The sequence below is a fragment of the Tursiops truncatus genome, chromosome 1 (assembly GCF_011762595.2).
Source record: "Tursiops truncatus isolate mTurTru1 chromosome 1, mTurTru1.mat.Y, whole genome shotgun sequence".
Taxonomy (NCBI): domain Eukaryota; kingdom Metazoa; phylum Chordata; class Mammalia; order Artiodactyla; family Delphinidae; genus Tursiops; species Tursiops truncatus.
The window spans coordinates 116,542,439-116,563,116 of NC_047034.1; the positions used below are offsets into that span (position 1 = coordinate 116,542,439).

The 20,678-nt window shown below is 41.5% G+C and overlaps 1 protein-coding gene across 4 annotated transcripts in view; it reads right to left on the reverse strand.

Annotated features, from left to right (window-relative positions):
* The window catches only part of AK5 (adenylate kinase 5), a 237,057-nt gene that overhangs the window by 40,907 nt on the left and 175,472 nt on the right, over positions 1–20,678 (reverse strand). For all 4 annotated transcript variants that reach the window (XM_033864681.2, XM_073788205.1, XM_033864687.2 and 1 more), the window contains one exon: positions 19,300–19,344. In XM_033864681.2, the coding sequence (XP_033720572.1) occupies positions 19,300–19,344 (45 nt within the window). The remainder of the gene's footprint in view (positions 1–19,299; positions 19,345–20,678) is intronic.

Genomic DNA, 20,678 nt, shown 5'->3' on the forward strand with positions numbered 1-20,678 from the left:
ATTTAATGCTTACAACTATGTGAAGTAGGTGCTCTATTATACAGATGAAAAAACTATGCCCAAGAGCCAACTGTACCTTGGTAACCACTAAGCTCTATAGCCTCTCATATGTAAGGTCATTCTGGAAATCAGACCAACTTGCTGTGCAGAAAAGCACTGTACAGTCTTCAGTCAATCAGAATGGTCACTGGGAGATGGGTTTTCATCGTGGACCCCTAGGGTTGCCCGCTGAAATATGGGCTGTCCAGTAGATATTGCATGAAACATACTTATACTAAACACTGTCACTGCTTATCTAAAATCCCAATTTAATTGTGTCTCATATTTTTATTTGTTAAACCTGTCAAATCTATCAGGCCCCACCAGTTATTAGCTTAGAGACTTTTGGGAGACATGATTTTACCTCTGTTCTGACAACTGTAATGGTTTGTGATTCTGCGACTCATTCAGCTAATACCATCACAGCCATAGCGAGACATGTGAAACGTCTAATTAAGACAAGACGCTGAAACTGGTTTCCATGACTCTAGCTCTTACGTAGACAGATGACAAGGAAGGTTCAGGTCTTGGGGGAGAGGAAATCACAGGCACCATGATGGTGATTCCTAAACATTTACACCCCATGATGCTCCTACAGCTCATAGCACCCCAACCCCATCTCATCCCAACAGGGACAGAGACAAGATTTCCAAACTGCTCACAAGTAAATACCACTAAAAACCCTGTCCTCTGTTTCTTCACCCGGAGATCTCCAGGGTCTATTCCAGACACAACTCAACAAACTTACAGACTGGAGCCTTCTAATAGGTGCTCCATCAGGCTCTGCTTGTTTGGGTCTCTGAATTCTTGGCCTTCATTCTTCTAAAGTACTCATCCTCTTCCAAATTCTTAAACTTATCAAGCCACCTTTTCCCCTGTTTTGTAGACCCTTCACACTATGATCTTAGGCACACATTAAATGACTATAATAGGCAATTTATAATCCAACTTCTCCTCTCTATTTTTTCCCTTCTTTTATTTTTTTTAATTTTTTTTTTCTTTGCGGTACGCAGGCCTCTCACTGCTGTGGCCTCTCCCGCCGCGGAGCACAGGCTCCGGACACACAGGCTCAGCGACCATGGCTCACGGGCCCAGCTGCTCCACGGCATGTGGGATCCTCCTGGACCGGGGCATGAACCCGTGTCCCCTGCGTCGGCAGGCAGACTCTCAACCACTGCGCCACCAGGGTTGGCACCACCTCCCTTCTTTTACATAAAATAATTTTTCTTGACTGTACAAGAAATATATGCTCCTTATTGAATATTTAGACAACTTGAAAAAGTGAAAAGAAGAAAAATCTCCCATGGTCTCACTCCCCAGATGTAACTGCCAAAAATACATTTTGTTTTGTTTCTTTGCAGCTTTTTTTTTCTACATATGGTTTTCTGGTTTGGTTTTTGTTGGGAATCTGTCCGCTTTGATATTTCTTCTCTTTGGGCTTTTGTATTCTCATATGAAAATGAGCTTGTTGGACTAGATAAATTCCAAGGTCATTTCCAACACTACCATTCTATGTTTTTGTCTTTGTTAGGGAACTTGGAGAATATTTGTGCTTGCGGTCTATTTTTGTACTGTAAAAGGAAGTGAGGATATTTAAGATGGTTAGGGACATTTGCAGTGAATGTTAGTTGGATTCCATCTGGGGTTTTGTGTTCAATTTTGGGCCATACCATGGAAACTGGAAGTCTTATGCACTGTGATGAGAATATAAAATTGGTGTAAACTTTCTAAAGGGCAACTTGGTAATATAAGTCAAAAGTTTTAAAAGTTTTCAGGTCAATGGATTTATCCTAAGGGGGGAAAATCATGTTTTAGTTACATAGATACTCACAGCATTTTTAATGAAATCAAAAAATTTAGTAAAAATGCATGACAATAGGAATAAACTCAATAAATTATAATATAGCAATACAAAGGAAAAGTATGTGGTCATTAAAATGACGCATTGAGGAACGTACAGTGGAGAAAGGACAGCCTCTTCAATAAGTGGTGCTGGGAAAACTGGACAGGTACATGTAAAAGTATGAGATTAGATCACTCCCTAACACCATACACAAAAATAAGCTCAAAATGGATTAAAGACCTAAATGTAAGGCCAGAAACTGTCAAACTCTTAGAGGAAAACATAGGCAGAACACTCTATGACATAAATCACAGCAAGATCCTTTTTGACCCACCTCCTAGAGAAATGGAAATAAAAACTAAAATAAACAAATGGGACCTAATGAAACTTCAAAGCTTTTGCACAGCAAAGGAAACCATAAACAAGACCAAAAGACAACCCTCAGAATGGGAGAAAATATTTGCAAATGAAGCAACTGACAAAGGATTAATCTCCAAAATTTACAAGCAGCTCATGCAGCTCAATAACAAAAAAACAAACAACCCAATCCAAAAATGGGCAGAAGACCTAAATAGACATTTCTCCAAAGAAGACATACAGATGGTCAGGAAGCACATGAAAGAATGCTCAACATCATTAATCATTAGAGAAATGCAAATCAAAACTACAATGAGATATCATCTCACACCGGTCAGAATGACCATCACCAAAAAATCTAGAAACAATAAATGCTGGAGAGGGTGTGGAGAAAAGGGAACACTCTTGCACTGCTGGTGGGAATGTGAATACAGCCACTATGGAGAACAGTATGGAGGTTCCTTAAAAAACTACAAATAGAACTACCATATGACCCAGCAATCCCACTACTGGGCATATACCCTGAGAAAACCAAAATTCAAAAAGAGTCATGTACCAAAATGTTCATTGCAGCTCTATTTACAATAGCCAGGAGATGGAAACAACCTAAGTGTCCATCATCGGATGAACGGATAAAGAAGATGTGGCACATATATGCAATGGAATATTACTCAGCCACAAAAAGAAACGAAATTGAGCTATTTGTAATGAGGTGGATGGACCTAGAGTCTGTCATACAGAGTGAAGTAAGTCAGAAAGAGAAAGACAAATACTGTATGCTAACATATATATATGGAATTTAAGAAAAAAAAATGTCATGAAGAACCTAGGGGTAAGACAGGAATAAAGACACAGACCTACTAGAGAATGGACTTGAGGATATGGGGAGGGGGAAGGGTAAGCTGTGACAAAGTGAGAGAGTGGCATGGACATATATACACTACCAAACGTAAAATAGATAGCTAGTGGGAAGCAGCCGCATAGCACAGGGAGATCAGCTCGGTGCTTGGTGACCACCTAGAGGGGTGGGATACGGAGGGTGGGAGGGAGGGAGATGCAAGAGGGAAGAGATATGCGAACATATGTATATGTATAACTGATTCACTTTGTTATAAAGCAGAAACTAGCACACCATTGTAAAGCAATTATACTCCAATAAAGATGTAAAAAAAAATGATGCATTGAAAGAAGACAGATAAAACTGAATACATACAGTGTGATTCCATTTACATAAAGTTCAAAAATATCTATGGCATTTTTTGCAGGGGGCAGTGAATAGAAGAGGGCACAGGGACGCTTCTGGGATTTTTGTGGTTATGCTTTTTTTTTTAACATCTTTATTGGAGTATAATTGCTTTACAATGGTGTGTTAGTTTCTGCTTTATAACAAAGTGAATCAGCTATACATATACATACATCCCATCTCCTCCCTCTTGTGTTTCCCTCCCACCCTCCCTATCCCACCCCTCTAGGTGGCCACAAAGCACCAAGCTGATCTCCCTGTGCTATGCGGCTGCTTCCCACTAGCTATCTATTTTATATCTGGTCGTATATATGAGTCCATGCCACTCTCTCACTTCGTCCCAGCTTACCCTTCCCCCTCCCTGTGTCCTCAAGTCCATTCTCTACATCTGTGTCTTTATTCCTGTCCTACCCCTAGGTTCTTCAGAACCATGGATTCTGGTTATGTTTAATCTCTTGATCTGCGTGTTGGTAAGATGCGTGCGTCCACTTAGTGAAAATCCATCAAGCTAAACACTTATGATCCAAGTGCTTTTCTGTTTTGTTTCAGTTCAGTTACAAAAAAACCTTTAAAAAATTAAATCATTTATTCAGTTTTACAGTCTTGGAAAGATGCCCATGATATCTTGTTAAGTATAAGAAGTAGGTTTCAAAGTTGCATGCTCTCATTTTGATGAAAAACATATACTTAAAATATATATACATAGAAAAAAATCTAAGAGGAATGTAAGTCAAAATCTTAATACTATTCACTCCCAGGCTTTGGGATTTTGGGTGATTTGTTGTTGTTGTTGATACATGTTTTCTAGAAAGAAGATGTAATATTTTGTAAAAAGAAAAAGCCTTAAACAAAAATTCTGGAGAAATTTTGGTTACATGTGTTCAAGAGACCTGATGGGGTGAAAAATGATGAAATTAGAATTTATGCATTCATTCCATAAGTTAATATGGAGAATCCACACGAGCAATACAGTATTTCAGTATTGAGGACACAAGGATAAGACAGTGCCCAACTGTCAAGGAGCTTACAGCCTACAGAATAACAGAAGAAGCTGGGTGTTCTTAATCAGATGAAAACATGACTCATAGGGAAGTTATACATGTCTTCAAATATTTGAATGGCTACAATGATGGAGAGGAAGCTGATTTGTTCCGTGCTGCTCTGCAGGGCGGGATTAAACAAAACAGCGGAAGTTTTGACAGAGCAGGTTTTGACTAGATCTTAGGAAGACCTTCTTAAAGACAGGAGCTGTGCAACAGAAAGAGACCCTCTCACCTGCAGGGAGACCAAGCACATGCAGCCAGTTCTCTCCACTGGGGCCCAAGGATAGTCCCCTCCAGTGATGTTGTGCAGTGTTGGAGTTAACATTTTAATTTAGGGCTCTTCCTTCTTCGGAGAGGACTTGAAAACAAGGGCTCTAACCAGTTGTTTTTGTTCAGTCTGAGATACTGGAGATGCAAACCTTTTCTTTCTTTCTTTCTTTTTTTAAAAAAAATATTTATTTATTTTATTTTATTTTTGGCTGCGTCGGGTCTTAGTTGCAGTGTCTGGGCTCTTAGTTGTGGCACGCGGGCTCCAGAGTGTGCGGGCTCAGTAGTTGCGGCATGCAGGCTCAGTAGTTGTGGAGTGCGGGCTCTCTAGTTGTGCGGGGGCTCGAGGGAGTGGGCTCTGTAGTTGTGGCATGCGGGCTTAGTTGTCTCGTGGCATGTGGGATCTTTTCCCCGACCAGGGATTGAACCCACGTCCCCTGCATTGGAAGGCAGACTCTTAACCACTGGACCACCAGGGAAGTCCCACAAACCTTTTCCAAGTTTGCATCTTCCTACCCCTATTTTCCCTGAGAACATAAAAAAAAAAAAATCCTGTAAAACTAGAAGGTAAATATGAGAGGTATATGGGCAGATTCATCAAGGGAAGTTTTTCCCTCCTGGTGCTTCCTCGCCTGTTTACCAGCCCTGGACGGGTCCTTGGTTAACATCTCTTTGATCACATCATTCCTCAGCATCCAGGGCTTCTGTGATTTGGCCATTTCTTTTCTGTTCCTGGGCCAGGAGGGGCATACTCCTACCACCGTGATTGGTTCCTTACTTAAAATTTCCCTTCTTGGAGCCCCCCATCTCCCCAACCCTCTCCCAAACTTAGGGGACCCCACCCATTCGCTGAGGCTCCCCTTGGTTCTCAGCTTCTCCAAAAAGGGGCTCCCGACCATTCAGCCATCGTGCTTTCTTCATCCCCTCATCCCTGCTAACACTCACTGAATAGCTCCTTTGTCTACCTGTCCTGTATTGGTTCTAAAGTTTTCATAAGCATTAATCCTTGCTTCATCAAATAGATTATAAGCTCCTTGAGGGGTGATGACATTAAAAATTTAAAAAATTCTCCCTTATATTTACTGTAGTGATGATGCATAGTTCAGCTTTTTCTTGCTCTCCTATCTTTAATGACAATTTAGCAACATATGAACTCCAGGCCATACTCCCTCCTCTGAAGGATGGTGACACTTGGAAATCAGTACAACCAATGGAATGATTTGCTAGCTCTCTGTTTTGTATTTTGTATGCTTCCTGGCATCTACGCTAGCTACATAGTGGTGACTGGAACTTGATTCTGATACAGAAGCCATATGCTACCTTACCCAGCAAAAGCCATATTTGTTTTTGTCTTTGTTTGGTGAGAAGGGGCCAGGAAGACTTCGTGAAGAGTCCATATTGCTCTTTCAAGACCCATCCAGAGGAAGAATCTCTTAGTTATAGCTGGTTCTTAAAAATGGCCAAGCCTTATAGTTTTACTTAAAACCTCTGCTCTTATAATTATGACTCCAAATGGTTATTAGAAGACAGGTTAATACTGTTATTTCTGACACCATGTCTTTATTTACCACAGCTGAGCATGGGGAACGTGGGGATAATAACTTAATCTTAGCTCATCATCATCTTGCTTTCTCATTCATTCATTCATTCTAAAGACTTATATTGAACACCTACTAAGTGCCAGGTTTCTCACTGCTTAACATTCTCTTCCATTCTCAACAATAGATGTTGGAATGAGGGACAGCCTGGGGGCTTGCCCCCCCAAGACCAAGCTGAGGACTTCCAAGAAAAACACAACTGTGCTCTGCATATTGCTCTGCCCATGCCAGCTTCCCACGTGTTTACTCCAGGAGTTAGTCTAAGCAGAGAAATATATAATTGGACCAAATATGTTCCTTCCCCTTTAAACTAAGGTCATTGGGGAAGTGTGTGGTGCGAACATGGTGATCAGCTTTCTGGTAGAAGATGTTCCTCGAGGAGTGGTAGGACCATCAGGAGTGCCCCAGAAAATATGGGAAGAAAATATCAACTGGGTCACAGGAACCTGTCACGTTAAAGCAAAATAGCCGCATTCGCTTACGAGGAAAGAGTCCTTCGTTGCCTTGACCACCTGATGGTTTAAATATATTTCATTTACAGCTAAAAAGGGACTTCCCTGGTGATGCAGTGGATAAGAATCCATCTGCCAATGTAGGGAACACGGGTTCGATCCCTGGTCCGGGAAGATCCCACGTGCAGCAGAGCAACTAAGCCCGTGCGCCACAACTACTGAGCCTGCGCTCTAGAGCCCGTGCACCACAACTACTGAGCCCACAAGCCACAACTACTGAAGCCCGCGTACCTAGATCCTGTGCTCTGCAACAAGAGAAGGCACCGCAGTGAGAAGCCCGTGCACTGAAATGAAGAGTAGCCCCTGCTCGCTGCAACTAGAGAAAGCCCGCGTGCAGCAACAAGGACCCAATGCAGCCAAAAATAAATAAATAAACAAATGAACATGTTTTTACAGCTAAAAAGGTGCTCTGAGACTCTCGGTCCTAGAGCTTGGAGCAAAATGAGAGGGAAATACTTTGGGAATGTTACATATAGGAAGGCCAAAGGCCAAAACAGTCACTGCCCCCTTAATCACTGGCTTGTTATTCTGCTTCGTTCCTCAAGGCTAAATATGAACTCCCAGAGTAAAAACTTGTTGTGTTGTTGTAAACAACTTCAGGAATGTGTCCACAAGAGGAAATGGCAGCCAATAGGCAGGCCTAAGCCAAAGGTCTAAGAGATACTTTCTCACCTCAACTCACCCTGATCCTAGCCAACCACACTTATTCTAGGTAACACCCCATTTAACAATCAATCCCTTAGGGAGTGTTTAATTTGAATGAACGACATCAGAAGCAGATACAGGAATTTAACCAATCTCTTAACATCTGTCATGGCTGCTGATGGGTTCCAATTGTAGGTTCCAATTAACTTCTGATTCCATCTTCGTCCCCCTTTTATCAAGATATTCTCTTTCTTATTGGTTGTCTCCCCTAACTCAATATACCGTAGTTCTACTGATGGCTACTGCTTGTTGAGTGTTTACTAGGAGCACTGTGACATGTGTTAACTCATTTCATCTCACGTCAACCCTATGACCTTGGTACTATCATTGCTTCCACATCACAGATGAGGAAACTGAGGAAGAGTGAGTGTAAGGATGTTGCCCAAGGTCACACAGCTAGGACATGGGAAAGCTGGGATTTGAACTCAAGTGGTTCATACTCTTAACTAGACTCTGTACTGTCTCTCTATTTATACAAATGTGCTTGACTCTCTTATTTAAGAACTATTTCACTCTGGAGCTTCCTTTTCCTTTAGATACTGCCCTAAGTCTTTTCTTTCTCTTAGAATTGAGTACATCTTCATTCCCTTACCTCTTAATCACCCCAAACCCACTGGCTTTCCTTTCTCGTTTGCCACTGGAATTGCTCTTACCAAAGTTACCAATAGCTCTTTGGTTGCTAAACCCAACAGACACTTTTCATTACATTTTATTTAAACTTCCCTGGATGAAAACTCTCTCCTCCCTTGCCTTCTATGACACTATTTGCTCCTGTTTTCTTCTTTCCTCTCTTTCCTCCTTCGGCTCTGGCATGGGTGTTTCCAAGCCTCCAGATCTCAGCTTTCCTCTAGCCTCCCTCTACCCAAGCTCACTGGGTGATCTCTCCCACATACATGTCCTCACCTACCATTGATATCCTGGTGAATGCTACATCTCTGTCTATAGCCAGAACTTGTATTCTGGGTACCAGATCTCAAAAACCTCTTGTTGAATGGACATTATCTCTGAATGTCCCAGAAGCATCTCAGTCTTGAAATGTTTAGAACTGAACTCTTTATGGCTCCCCAAAATCCACTTCTACCCCACATTCCTTATCTCCTTGAATGGCACCTCTGTCCACCCGGTGGTCTAAACCAGCCACTTCTGAGTCATGCTAATTCTTCTCATTCACCTGTACACACAATAGATTTTTTTTTTTTTTTTTTTGCAGTACGTGGGCCTCTCACTGTTGTGGCCTCTCCCATTGCGGAGCACAGGCTCCGGACGCGCAGGCTCAGCAGCCATGGCTCACGGGCCCAGCCGCTTCGCGGCATGTGGGATCTTCCCGGACTGAGGCACCAATCCGTGTCCCCTGCATTGGCAGGCGGACTCTCAACCACTGCGCCACCAGGGAAGCCCTAGATCTATAAATCCTGTTGATTCTACGCCCCACAATCTCTTGGATCTGTTTCCTCTTTTCCCTTTCAACTGCCTCTTTGTTCCTCACCTGTATGACCATCCAGATGACCTGTGGACTGACCTCCCCACCGTAGCCTTGGCTCCCATTCCCTGCTGTCACGGTGCTCTTTCTGAAACCTGCGTCTGATGACACGTGACTGAGGAAAAGCCCTGACGGCTCCTCACTGCTACAGGATTAAGTTCATATTTCTTAGCCTGGTCACGATCCAGACCTTGTCTCCTCTCCAGCTCTGCCTCGCACCACTTCCCACCCCCTCACCTCTGGGGCTCCCTCTTGCACACTTTTTCCCTCTCTGTGCGTGGGCCCACCCCGGTCATCTTCCCACTTGCACTTGGCCAATTCCTTTTCTTCCTCAGGACTCAGCTCTGACTCTCCCCTCTCCACCCTCACGTCCCCACTTCATCTTTCTCTCCATCACCTATGCTTCTGCCATTGCATGTACCAGCTGTACCATTTCTTTGTCCCCTCCCTACAGCGTGAGCTCCTTGAGATTAGGTAGCCTTGTCTTTTTTCTTTGTACACTTAAGTTTATCTCTTTGCTGACATATAGTAGAAACTCAAAAAATGTACCAAATGAATTAATGAAAGTAACCCAAAAGAATATATACCTAATGGAAGAATTTAATATAGCAGCAAGGGAACAGATTTATCATTCGGGGAGTTAAGCAGCCCCCTTAAAGTCTATGTATCCTTTAGCTTAGGCCATTTTTTCCTCCACTTCCATACTAAGCCATCGTTTGAGATCAATATGGAGTCAGGGTACTCCATCCAACCCACAAGAAAGCACCAGAAGCACCAAGCTTCCTCAGATCCACCCAGCACTACATCTTCAGACATTTGCTAGTTGCAGCCCTTGGCCTTCTGAAATAGTTTTGGTAAAGCTCACAAAAAGGTACCCACAATATGTCTTAGTAAAAGATGCAGTGTATCAATATATTCTGAAATCAATGTGCTCTGGGAGGGGTTCAGTAATGCTTCAGATATGGCATCAAATTGTTTCCTTTTTTGAAGTTAATATGGAATTTCACATAACTGGGAGAGACATAGCTGGGGCACTCAGAGGTCTTTTTCATTGATACTCATTTGATGTCTTATTGTTTTGTCATTGTTTTCAGACATCAATAGCTAAATATACAGGAACAAAGTAAAATAGAAAATTGAGGTACTTATTCAAAGAATTATGGCAAGCCCTTCCCTCATCTACCATATTCTCACAACCACACCTAGATTTTGGCCTCCTCACTATATATGTACATACCCTTCGATAGCATGAGCTTTGAAGTCTGAGAAATTTGGTCTGAGTCTTAAGTCTGTCACTTACTAACTGTGCAACCTTAGGAAATTTACTTAACCTTTCTGGACCTCCATTTCTTCATCTGTAAAAAGGGGAAGTATATGAGTACAGATGATTGGTCTGATGATTAAATAAGATAATATGTATAAAGATGGCACAGTATATGGAACATAGTAAGTCCCCAGTATATGCCAGTTTTAATATTCTTATGAGGTAAATAAAATAAACATTTTTGAGGTAGAGGATGGGAACTTTGGCTTATTCAGTTGTCTTCACACTTCATTTCCTTGCGGCCATGTCTCTGCTGTACATGCTTCCAATTAAGAAAACAGTTCGCAACATGTCAACTCATTGGCTATTCAAACTTGGGGTGAATAGAGGACAAACATTATTTTGCCATTTAAAAGAAATTCAGAGAGGCTAGGAGGTGAGTGACAAAGATGGCAGAGTAGAAGGACCCCAAGCTCACCTCCTGTCATGAGCACACCAAAATCACAATCTGCAGAATGACCATTGTTGAAAAAGACTGAAACCAGCTAGAAAAGATCCTCTACAGCTAAAGACATAAAGACGGAACCACAAGATAGGTAGGAGGGACAGACTAGAGATATAATCAAATCCCATACTCTTGGGTGGGCGACCCACAAACTGGAGAATAATTATGTTATAGAGAGGCTAAGGGATTGGTCCAAAGGCACACAGAGCTTGGACACAAACGTAAGATTTTGGGTGTTCTCTCATCTCCAGTGCTGGGTCTTGGGTCTGTAGCATCTGACAGCATCCAGTGATCATTCTTCATGGGTCTTGGAACAAGCAAAAGGGGCTTTCAGTGAGTCACGCTTGGAGATGTGGCCTTGACTGAGTGAACAGACTCAGTACCTAAAACTTCACCAGATGACTCTGTTGGTGAATTAATGGCATTTCCAAAAAGAGCTCAACAAATGGGTAGGAAGACAATGAGTGTGAGGGTGTGAGGTCACCTTCACTTTACCTGGTAAAACTTACTCACTTGTGCTCTTTTCTTTTTAGCAATAATTTGCCCTTCTGGATGACGTAACTCAGCAACATTCTTTTCTTTGAAGAAATAATTTTAAAAACATGGAGAAAAAAATCCCCTCTGCCATGTCATGCAGTGTTCCAAGGATTGTTTAATGTCTTTTTGAACCACACAGTTCTTTAAGCATAGTGAGCCCTTGATAAAGGTTTATTAATTTGGTCTGTAGAAATGAAGAAAGTGTTTTGTTCTAGTCAAACATACTTAGAGCTTTTTGCAGTGAAAAGGTTTATGTAATTAAGTAGGTTCATAGTCAGCACACAATGCCTGCATTTCTCCAACGTTAGAAGATATCCCATTGTTTTGTAAATATATTTGAGATTGTCTTCGTCTTTCCAGTGTGTCTCCCGTTACTTCCATCCTGAATGGCCTGGACTTTGAAAAACAGGTATCAGCCAGGGTGAGTGCCAAAGGGCCCCTTAGTAACTGCACCCCTTCAGGGGAGAAAGAGCCGTGGCAATCACGCGGCTGCGTCTAGAGCAGGAATGATGTTTCACAGTTAGGGCAAGCCACAGGCTTTGGAGTCAGATGGAAACTTATTTCTCTATGTGAACTCAGCCTAGCTCATGAGCTGCCTGTTTTCTTTTCATAGTGGAAACTCAACCAAGTCTAGGCTGGGTTTTCTTAGCCTAATCCAATCATTTTTGATAACCCTGATAGTCCAGTTCTTTGTGTCCCCGCCCCGCAATTCCTATGTTAAATCCTAAAATCTAATGTGATGGTATTAGGAGGTGGGGCCTTTGGGAGGTGCGTGGGTCATGAGGGTGGAGACCCCATGAATAAGATTAGTGTCCTTATGAAAGAGGCCCCAGAGAGCTCTCTAGCCCCTTCCACCATGTGAGGGCACAGTGAGAAGATGGCTGTATAGGAACCAGGAACGGGTTCTCACCAGTCACTGAGTCTGTCGTTGTTTTGATCTTAGACTTCCTGTCTCTAGAACAGTGAGAAATAAATTTCTGTTTTTTAGTCTATGGTATTTTGTTAGCCCAAGTGGACTTGGACAAGCTCGAAGTTCAGTTTCCAAGTCAGGGCTGTCTCCCATCTGGAGGGTTTTCTTCACCCTTCCTTCAGTCCTGGTCTTCCTGGTGCTGTTAGTTCCCTGGGGTGTGTCCCCTCCACCTTCCATTCAGTCCCTTTTCTGAAGTCTCCTCCTGGTCCTCCAGATGCATTTCTCTTTGCCAGTTCTGACTACCACCCAGACTTTCCTTTCAGGCATCCCTTGTACCACGGGGTACAGAGAAACGTTCAGAACTTTTCCAGGCCCACAGGAGCCCAGAGAAACAGGGACTTTTGGTAGATGCACCCCTTTCCCCTAACTGCTTCCTCACATTTGTGAGATTATTTGCTTTTTAAAAAAATAATTAATTAATTAATTTATTTCTTTTTGGCTGCTTTGGGTCCTCGTTGCTGCGCTTGGGCTTTCTCTAGTTGTGGCAAGTGGGGGCTACTCTTCATTGCGGTGCATGGGCTTCTCATTGAGGTGGGTTCTCTTGTTGTGGAGCACAGGTTCTAGGCACGTGGGCTCAGTAGTTGTGGCACACGGGCTCAGTAGTTGTGGCACACAGGCTCAGTAGTTGTGGCACACCGGTTTAGTTGCTCTGCAGCATGTGGGATCTTCCTGGACCAGGGATTGAAGCTGTGTCCCCTGCAATGGCAGGCAGATTCTTAACCACTGTGCCAACAGGGAAGTCCCGGTTATTTGCTTTTGAAAGGACAAGTGAAAACAAGGCACAAGGGAGTTTTTCCCTCCAAGATCTCCCAAACATTAAGTCTGGGGTTTCATATAGCTGCCCAACAACACACCCCCAAATCTAATTAACCCTAGGGTTCTCATAGTGTGGTCCACAGACTCCGGTCCCCTATTTTGATTACAATACTAAGAGGTTATTCCTTTTCACTGATGGTGCAAAAGCAATGGCTGTAAACCTGTGGTGCCAATCAAAGCCAATTATTCTAGTATTCTTCACCACCATGAACTCACAGAAAAAAAGAAAGAAAGAAAGAGAGAGAGAAAGAAAGAAAGAAGAAAACAATGCCATTGTTACTTAAGAATGCTCTTGATGAAGCAATGAAAAAGTTTAATTTTGACCTTAAGTACATATTATTGTAATATTTTGGGAGACAAAATGGGAAGATGCGTAAGGCACTTCAGCACAGCCAGGTACATTTAATGGTTTTCTCAAGAAAAGTACTGTGTGTTCGTTTGAGTTGTTGAACTAGCTGTTTTTTTTTTTTTTTTTTTTTGCGGTACTCGGGCCTCTCACTGCTGTGGCCTCTCCCGCCGCGGAGCACAGGCTCCGGACGCGCAGGCCCAGCGGCCATGGCTCACGGGCCCAGCCGCTCCGCGGCACGCGGGATCCTCCCAGACCGGGTCACGAACCCGTGTCCCCTGCATCGGCAGGCGGACTCTCAACCACTGCGCCACCAGGGAAGCCCGAACTAGCTGTTTTTTAGTTGAACACCATTTTTACCTTCTGAAAGACTGAATAACAGATAAAGCTATCGTTTTTCAGACTTGAGTATCTGGCAAACATTTTCTTGAAAAGTAATAAAGTGAGCCTGTCACTTCAAGGAAAACAACTGGCAGCATCTTTGCTAATGATAAAATCCAAACTTTCAAGCCCTGGATCCATCATTTACTAGTATAACTAGTAACTCTAGTTATAGTTATAGTTATATAGTTATAACTATAACTCTCTGACGTCTTACTTGAAAAATAGGATGGCGATAATACTCCATAGAGCAGATACATTAAGTAAGATATTATAATGCATTTTGTACAGTGCCTGCTGTGTAAGCGTTCAGTAAACATTGGCTTCTATCATAGCTACATCAAGTTAAAACAATCAGATTTCATTTTCATTTGTAATTTGCCCAAATACATGAGTCAATTCCACCAAAAGTGTTTAACCTGATCTCCAAGGAAATACTCTCTAAAAATTAGATTTATTCATAGTTCTTTAATAACAGGGCAACTATGAAATGACAATAGACCTTAATAAAATAATGACAGGCATTGAGATATTGGGTTTTAAGCAAAAATTCTCATTTTTTTAGTTTTCCTCCAGGAAATAAATAGGACTAGTTGTGCGGTGGTGAAAAAATGCACAGAATAACACAACATATTATACAAGTACCTCCCAAAGCTTACTAGTTAAAAGCGGTAGTTCAGCACCAATGCCAAGGTACACAAGGCCCTCTGTGTTCCTGCTACACTGAAAGCTACAGCCATTGAATGATGTCTTGATCATTATGCCATTAGTCTCACACTTCTCCTGTAAAGTCAGATGATTTTCCAAACTGAAGAACTTCTACCAAGGCTTTGGATAGGAATTCAATGGGAATGGGAATTCAGGTTATGTTACATTTGGGGGATAGGCAGGCCATGAAAAGCAGAGAAGGGAAAAAGAAGCCAAAATAGATTGGATAATAGCAAGATAATGATCAAGAGATTTAAAAAAAGAAAAAAGGAAAAAAATGTACCAGAAAAGGTTGTGAAAAACTGTAGGAGCCTGTTAATGGGATGTCACGGGGCTCTTTAAGATATTTTTGCATTTTCCAAATACTTTTCTGTTTTCGGCAATGATTGCATCCCAGTCTTGTACTTCAGCACAGTTCTTCTTCTTTTTTTTTTTTAATTTATCAATTAATTAATTCTTGGCTGCATTGGGTCTTCATTGCTGTGTGAGGGCTTTCTCTAGTTGCGGCGAGCGGGGGCTACTCTTCGTTGCAGTTCATGGGCTTCTTACTGCAGTGGCTTCTCTTGTTGTGGAGCACGGGCTCTAGGAGCATGGGATTTAGTAGTTGTGGCTCACAGGCTCAGTAGTTGTGGCTTGCGGGCTCTAGAGCACAGGCTCGGTAGTTGTGACGCACGGGCTTAGTTGCTCTGCAGCATGTGGGATCTTCACGGACCAGGGCTCGAACCCGTGTCCCCTGCCTTGGCAAGCAGATTCTTAACCACTGCGCCACCAGGGAAGTCCCCAGCACAGTTCTTATATCTTGTTTGTGAACAACCATAGAACCCTTTTCAATCCTTTTGATCACCAGGCCCTATCCTGTGAGATCTCTTATCTGTTCTTTGGAAGGCATTTCTCTATAAATATCTACTGAGCTGCCTTCTCAGTAGCAATAATTTTCAGAGGCAATAATTTTCACAACATTCAAAGGGCCAACTAGGTCCATCCTTGTCACTTTTCCCTTTGATCCAGACGGTACACTTTCTCTGAACAATTTTTTGACTCAGAGGGCAGTCAGTGCAATTATTTGTCCCCACTTAAAACTATTTTGCAAATGAGCAGGAAATAGTAGCAGCTTGGAATGGGGAGGAGTTGTGTGGCTTGTTCTCCGTGAGAAGGCAGCAGCCACATGGCGTAAGAAGCGTCTGGTTAGGTTCATAGTTAACCTGAAAACCATCCTGCCAGAAGCAGCCTGTCAGTTCTGGTCCAGGAATTCCAACTGCTATTTCAGTTGTTACGGAAACTGACCACACTGCTTCCTAAAGAATTCATTATTCCAACAAATATTTGTTGTTCTAGTCATTCTGGGGCATCTAAATGAGTGATGCAGACACAGGGATGGAGAAGCACAGCGGAGGAATGCTGGAGATCAGAGAAGACCGCACAGAGACCTAAGAATTAAACCTGACCTTGGGGCATGATCAGTCAGGGGAGACATTTCAGGTGAGAGGACTGGCAAAAGCAGAGGAAAGTTCAAGAGATAATAATGGTGCAGGTGAGGTTGGGGCTGAAGACTCCTGTGTGGGGAAAGGGGAAGACATGTTGAGGCCAGTAGGGAGAGAGCTTGGAGGCCAGACTAAGGAGTTGGACCCTTCTCTGGGCAAAAGGGAACCAGGAGACTCTAAACCAGGATACTTTAGGAATATTAATATTATTATCTTAAGACTAACAGTGAAGATGTCAACCTAGGTTCTGGCTAATACTACAACCCCACCTGTCTTGGTAGCTGTCAGGACAATAATTTGAAAAACGAAAAATTCAGCCATCTTCTCATATAGAAAAAACCACACTTACTTTACTGAAATCAGCTGACTGTGGTTGATTAAAGCTCATCAAACCTGCTATGGGTGTGTCGACGACAGCCCGAGTATTTTTATGAGCTTCAAATTGACCTGCAATAATACAGCCTCAAAATACCATCCTGCCATCTGTCGAGAAAGTACAGTCGATCCTTGAACAATGCGGGGCTTAGGGGTGCGAACCCTCCCTGCAGTCGAAAATCCATGTATGACTTATAGCCAGCTCTCTGAATACTTGGTTCCTGCTGATACATGGTTTTGAATCCGCGGATTTAACCAACCTGGACCGGGTAGTACTGTAGCATTTATTATTGAAAAAAATCAGCGTATAAGTGGACCCGTGCAGTTCAAACCCATGTTGTTCAAGGCTTAAGTATATTTAGAACTAAAGCCTTAATTTTCAAGCAGAATCCAGTAAATAGCCTAGAAGGAGAACCATCATTTTCCTTCTCATTGCAGTTGCTTTGTACATGGCCCAAACAGTAAGCTGAAATCCTTCTTTTCTAGAATAGTGACTGACTAACAAGTTGAAGCACAGGACAGTCTGGTTGATATAAAAAAAAAGAAAAACCTTTATTCAGAGCGGCAGTTTTTAGTGTGGTCTGTGGACCCTGGAGGGTCTTAAGGTTTGTCTGGTGCCAGACTTTTTTTTTTCTTGGCCGCACTGCATGGCATGTGGGATCTTAGTTCCCCAGCCAAGGATCAAAGCCGCATCCCCTGCATCGGAAGCGCGGTATCTCAACCACTGGATCACCAGGGAAGTCCTGATGCCAGATTTTATATTGTGCTATTTCACCTTCTGAAGGGCACAGGGCTTAGTAACAGATGAGCTGAGATCTTTAGGTCTGGCTAGATAGAAGCAATATTTGAAAATACACTCAAAATTCAAGTATGGTGCCAAACAATGGGTACATCTGAAATAATATTATTCTTAGAGACAATAACAACCACCACAAAACATGCTGTACTACTTTAAAAAGCTTTTTTTTGGACCACATTATTAAAAACACAGATTGCTATGTGATAATAAAGCCTCATTCTTTGGATTCCTGAACTTCAAGTTTAAAGAGTTTCCCCTTTTCCTAATTTGGCCTCTAACATAAAAGCTGGACGGAAAGTATAATTTATTGTGTATACTCTAGATGCCAAGATAATTGATTAAAATTTGTGTGGAAAGGGGAATTTTCTTTGAAATTATGATGATGAGTTTCTTTTCGGTAAGGAGTAGACATAATGTACTTTTACTTTCTGAAAAGAATGTAAACTAAGTGAGGCAATTGTCCATCCAGTTCCCAAGGCTAAGGTCAACTAGAGACAAGCAGGTCAGAAACAGAGTTCAGTTGAGCTCAAGAATTCTCACTGCTTAGACACGCTGTTCACTTTGGCTAGACTTCGTCTTCCTCTCACCTCCCACTAATCCCTTCAGTCATCCATCTTTTCCTTTAGTTCCCTGCTTAAATGTCACTTTCACAGGGCCTTCCCTGATCACCCATTTTTACCCCAAACACTTCACCCTGCTTGTTCGCTGTTTCAGCTCATTTCCTTCCCAATGCTTTTCAAGGTTTGTGATAATAATTTGATTAATTCTCCTTTTCCTCTAAGATGGAAACTCTCTGATCCCTGCTCACTGCCCAGCATGGGTCCAATATTCAGTAAGTAGTTGGTGGATGATTAAATGTGGGGGACCGTCTAGGGTGACAACCCACATAACTCAGTGGTGGGGTGAGGAGGGCCCGGAAATGGGGAACCACAGCCATGGACCCTGGTCTCCTCTCTGCCACCAGTTGCTTGAATGACCTGCCTCAAATCCCTTAAATTCTCTGTGACTCAGTTTCTTCATCTGACAATGAGGGAGGTTTACTGAGAGATTTCCAAGGAAGAATCCTGACTTTAGGGTGCAAGATTCTAAGTATATCTGAGTATATTTCTAGGGTGTTGATAACCATTCTTTTTCCCACTCATTTGAGGAGGTGTGGACCTTTTCATTATTTCTGAATATAAATAGGTATTTTCTGAAAAATGTACAGTATTGAGTGTATTAACTTTTCTATAGATTTGACTAGCTAGAGGGAAAAGCACTAAGTTTTGGGAGGTGATCTGATGATATTTTGTCCTATTCTATGTAATTTTAACTACTGTGCAACTAGTCCCATTTATTCCCAAGAGAAAAACTGGAAATCTGGTTCTCATACTAATAAGCTCTGTGACCTTGGACAAGTTGCTTGACCTTCTGAGGCTCGCTTTTCTTGTCTGTGTAATAGATATGTAATAGGGATGGACTGCCAACCTATAAGATTGTGTAAGGATTAAAGGAGATAACTTGGAACATAATAGATGCTCAGAAAATGCTGGTTAACCTGAAATGAATTTTATCCCACACTTTGTTTCCCAATGAGTTTCTTTGTACTAGGGCATAAAACAAATGAGATTGTTTTTGTTGTTAGCTGTATGGAATGCAGGGTATGGTTATTAAGGTATACTTGAATATGTGGTTACTGATGTATTTAGTTTAGGGAGGAGCAGGTCATTGTTCAAACAGAAAAGGTGTTAGATTTTCATAGACGTAGGTATCCTTTTACCTGTGGGATTATAATGCATTTTATTATCATAGAGCTAAACTCAGGAGTTTGATATTCCTTAGAGTCCTGCTTTGTCTATGCTGAAAAGATACAAAGCCAAAGTAATATAAAACTGTATAAATGAAAGGAATGATCTGGAAGCCTCGGGGGTGTAATCTTGACTAAAAAAGGGCCAAGACTTCAAAACAGGTTGAGAAATGAGTAGTCTTCTTTCCTTACCACATTGTTATTATTAGCAATTTCATTTGAAAATTTGAGGGCTGTTACTCACCAATCAGGAAAATAATTTTACACTTTCTCAAATCTTCCGTGAAACCTTTAAAATAAGAATAATTTAAGTTATACAGAAAGAAAAACTGTATTGAAACCCTGGTTTTATACTATATAGTATATAGTATTATATAGTATATAGTATAGTATAATATATACTATTACATTATGTATTATAGTATATAGTATAGTATAATATATACTATTACATTATGTATTATAGTATACAGTATTCTATATAATATATAGAGAATAGATAGCATAGAGATAAAACAAAAGTCATGAAGGTGGTGAGTGAGAACTGAATCTTGGGAACCACTGCTTTAAGGCAAAAGAATGATTAGGGATTTTTGGCAAAGTGCGAAACTCTGCAGAGTTTGCGGAGCCCTAAAAGATTTCCAGTTGTCACGTGACGTAGTAGGTAGTCATGAAGTGGTTCACTTATATACACAATGCTACATTTTTGCAGGAATCCACTATTAGTTGAGTGAAAGGCCCAACTCTACCAGAGAGAGATAGAGACAGAGAGCGACAGAGAGAGAGAGAGAGGAGAGAGAGAGAGAGAGAGGGAATAGGGCATGAAGAATTGAGTTTGGGGTAGAAGAAGAAGGAGACAAGGGAAAAAGAGCTGGAAACAGAGGAAAGAGGTGAATTTGGGGGTCTTTGGAACCATTTGGTTTTCACATGAAAGGATTTTTTGTTATCGTTCTCTGAAATCAAACAGATGTTTCAGTCTCTTTACAGAGTAGCCCATGGTGACTGGAAAAATCGAGTATTATCTGGAGCTTTCTGTTAAAGGCAGATAGATTGATGCTTTTAACACGTGGAGCCAAACGGTCATCTCATGTTCTCCATACTTCTAGTTTACTTTTTTCTTCTAGTTTACTTTTATGAAGCTGAGCAACATTTAATGTATTTGCAATCTAGGAAAGTGGTTATTATTGTTAGTATTAGTAGTAGTATGGTTATCTTATTCCAGTTTAAAAAAATAGTTCTTTTTTTAAAATGACTAGTTATTTTTAAAAATTAATGATGGTACATTCATAAAATGATAGTACATTCATACAATGTGGTCATTACAAATTAAGTTTATAGAGAGTTTTCAATGACATGGGAACAGGCTTTTGTTATGATAGGTACAAAATATTGGAGATAATGTTTGTATATACACATGTATTCTCAACTAGGTAAAGATAGGTATATAGACAGTACACTGCAATAAAATAAACCAGAATGTTACCCATGATTATTCAGAGGTCATAAGGTCTTAGATGGCTCTTATTTTCCACCTTAAAAAAATTTCCACATGAATGTGTGTTAATTTTATAACCAGGAAAAGAGGAAACGTTATTCAGCAATCAATCAATCCCCATCCAGTTG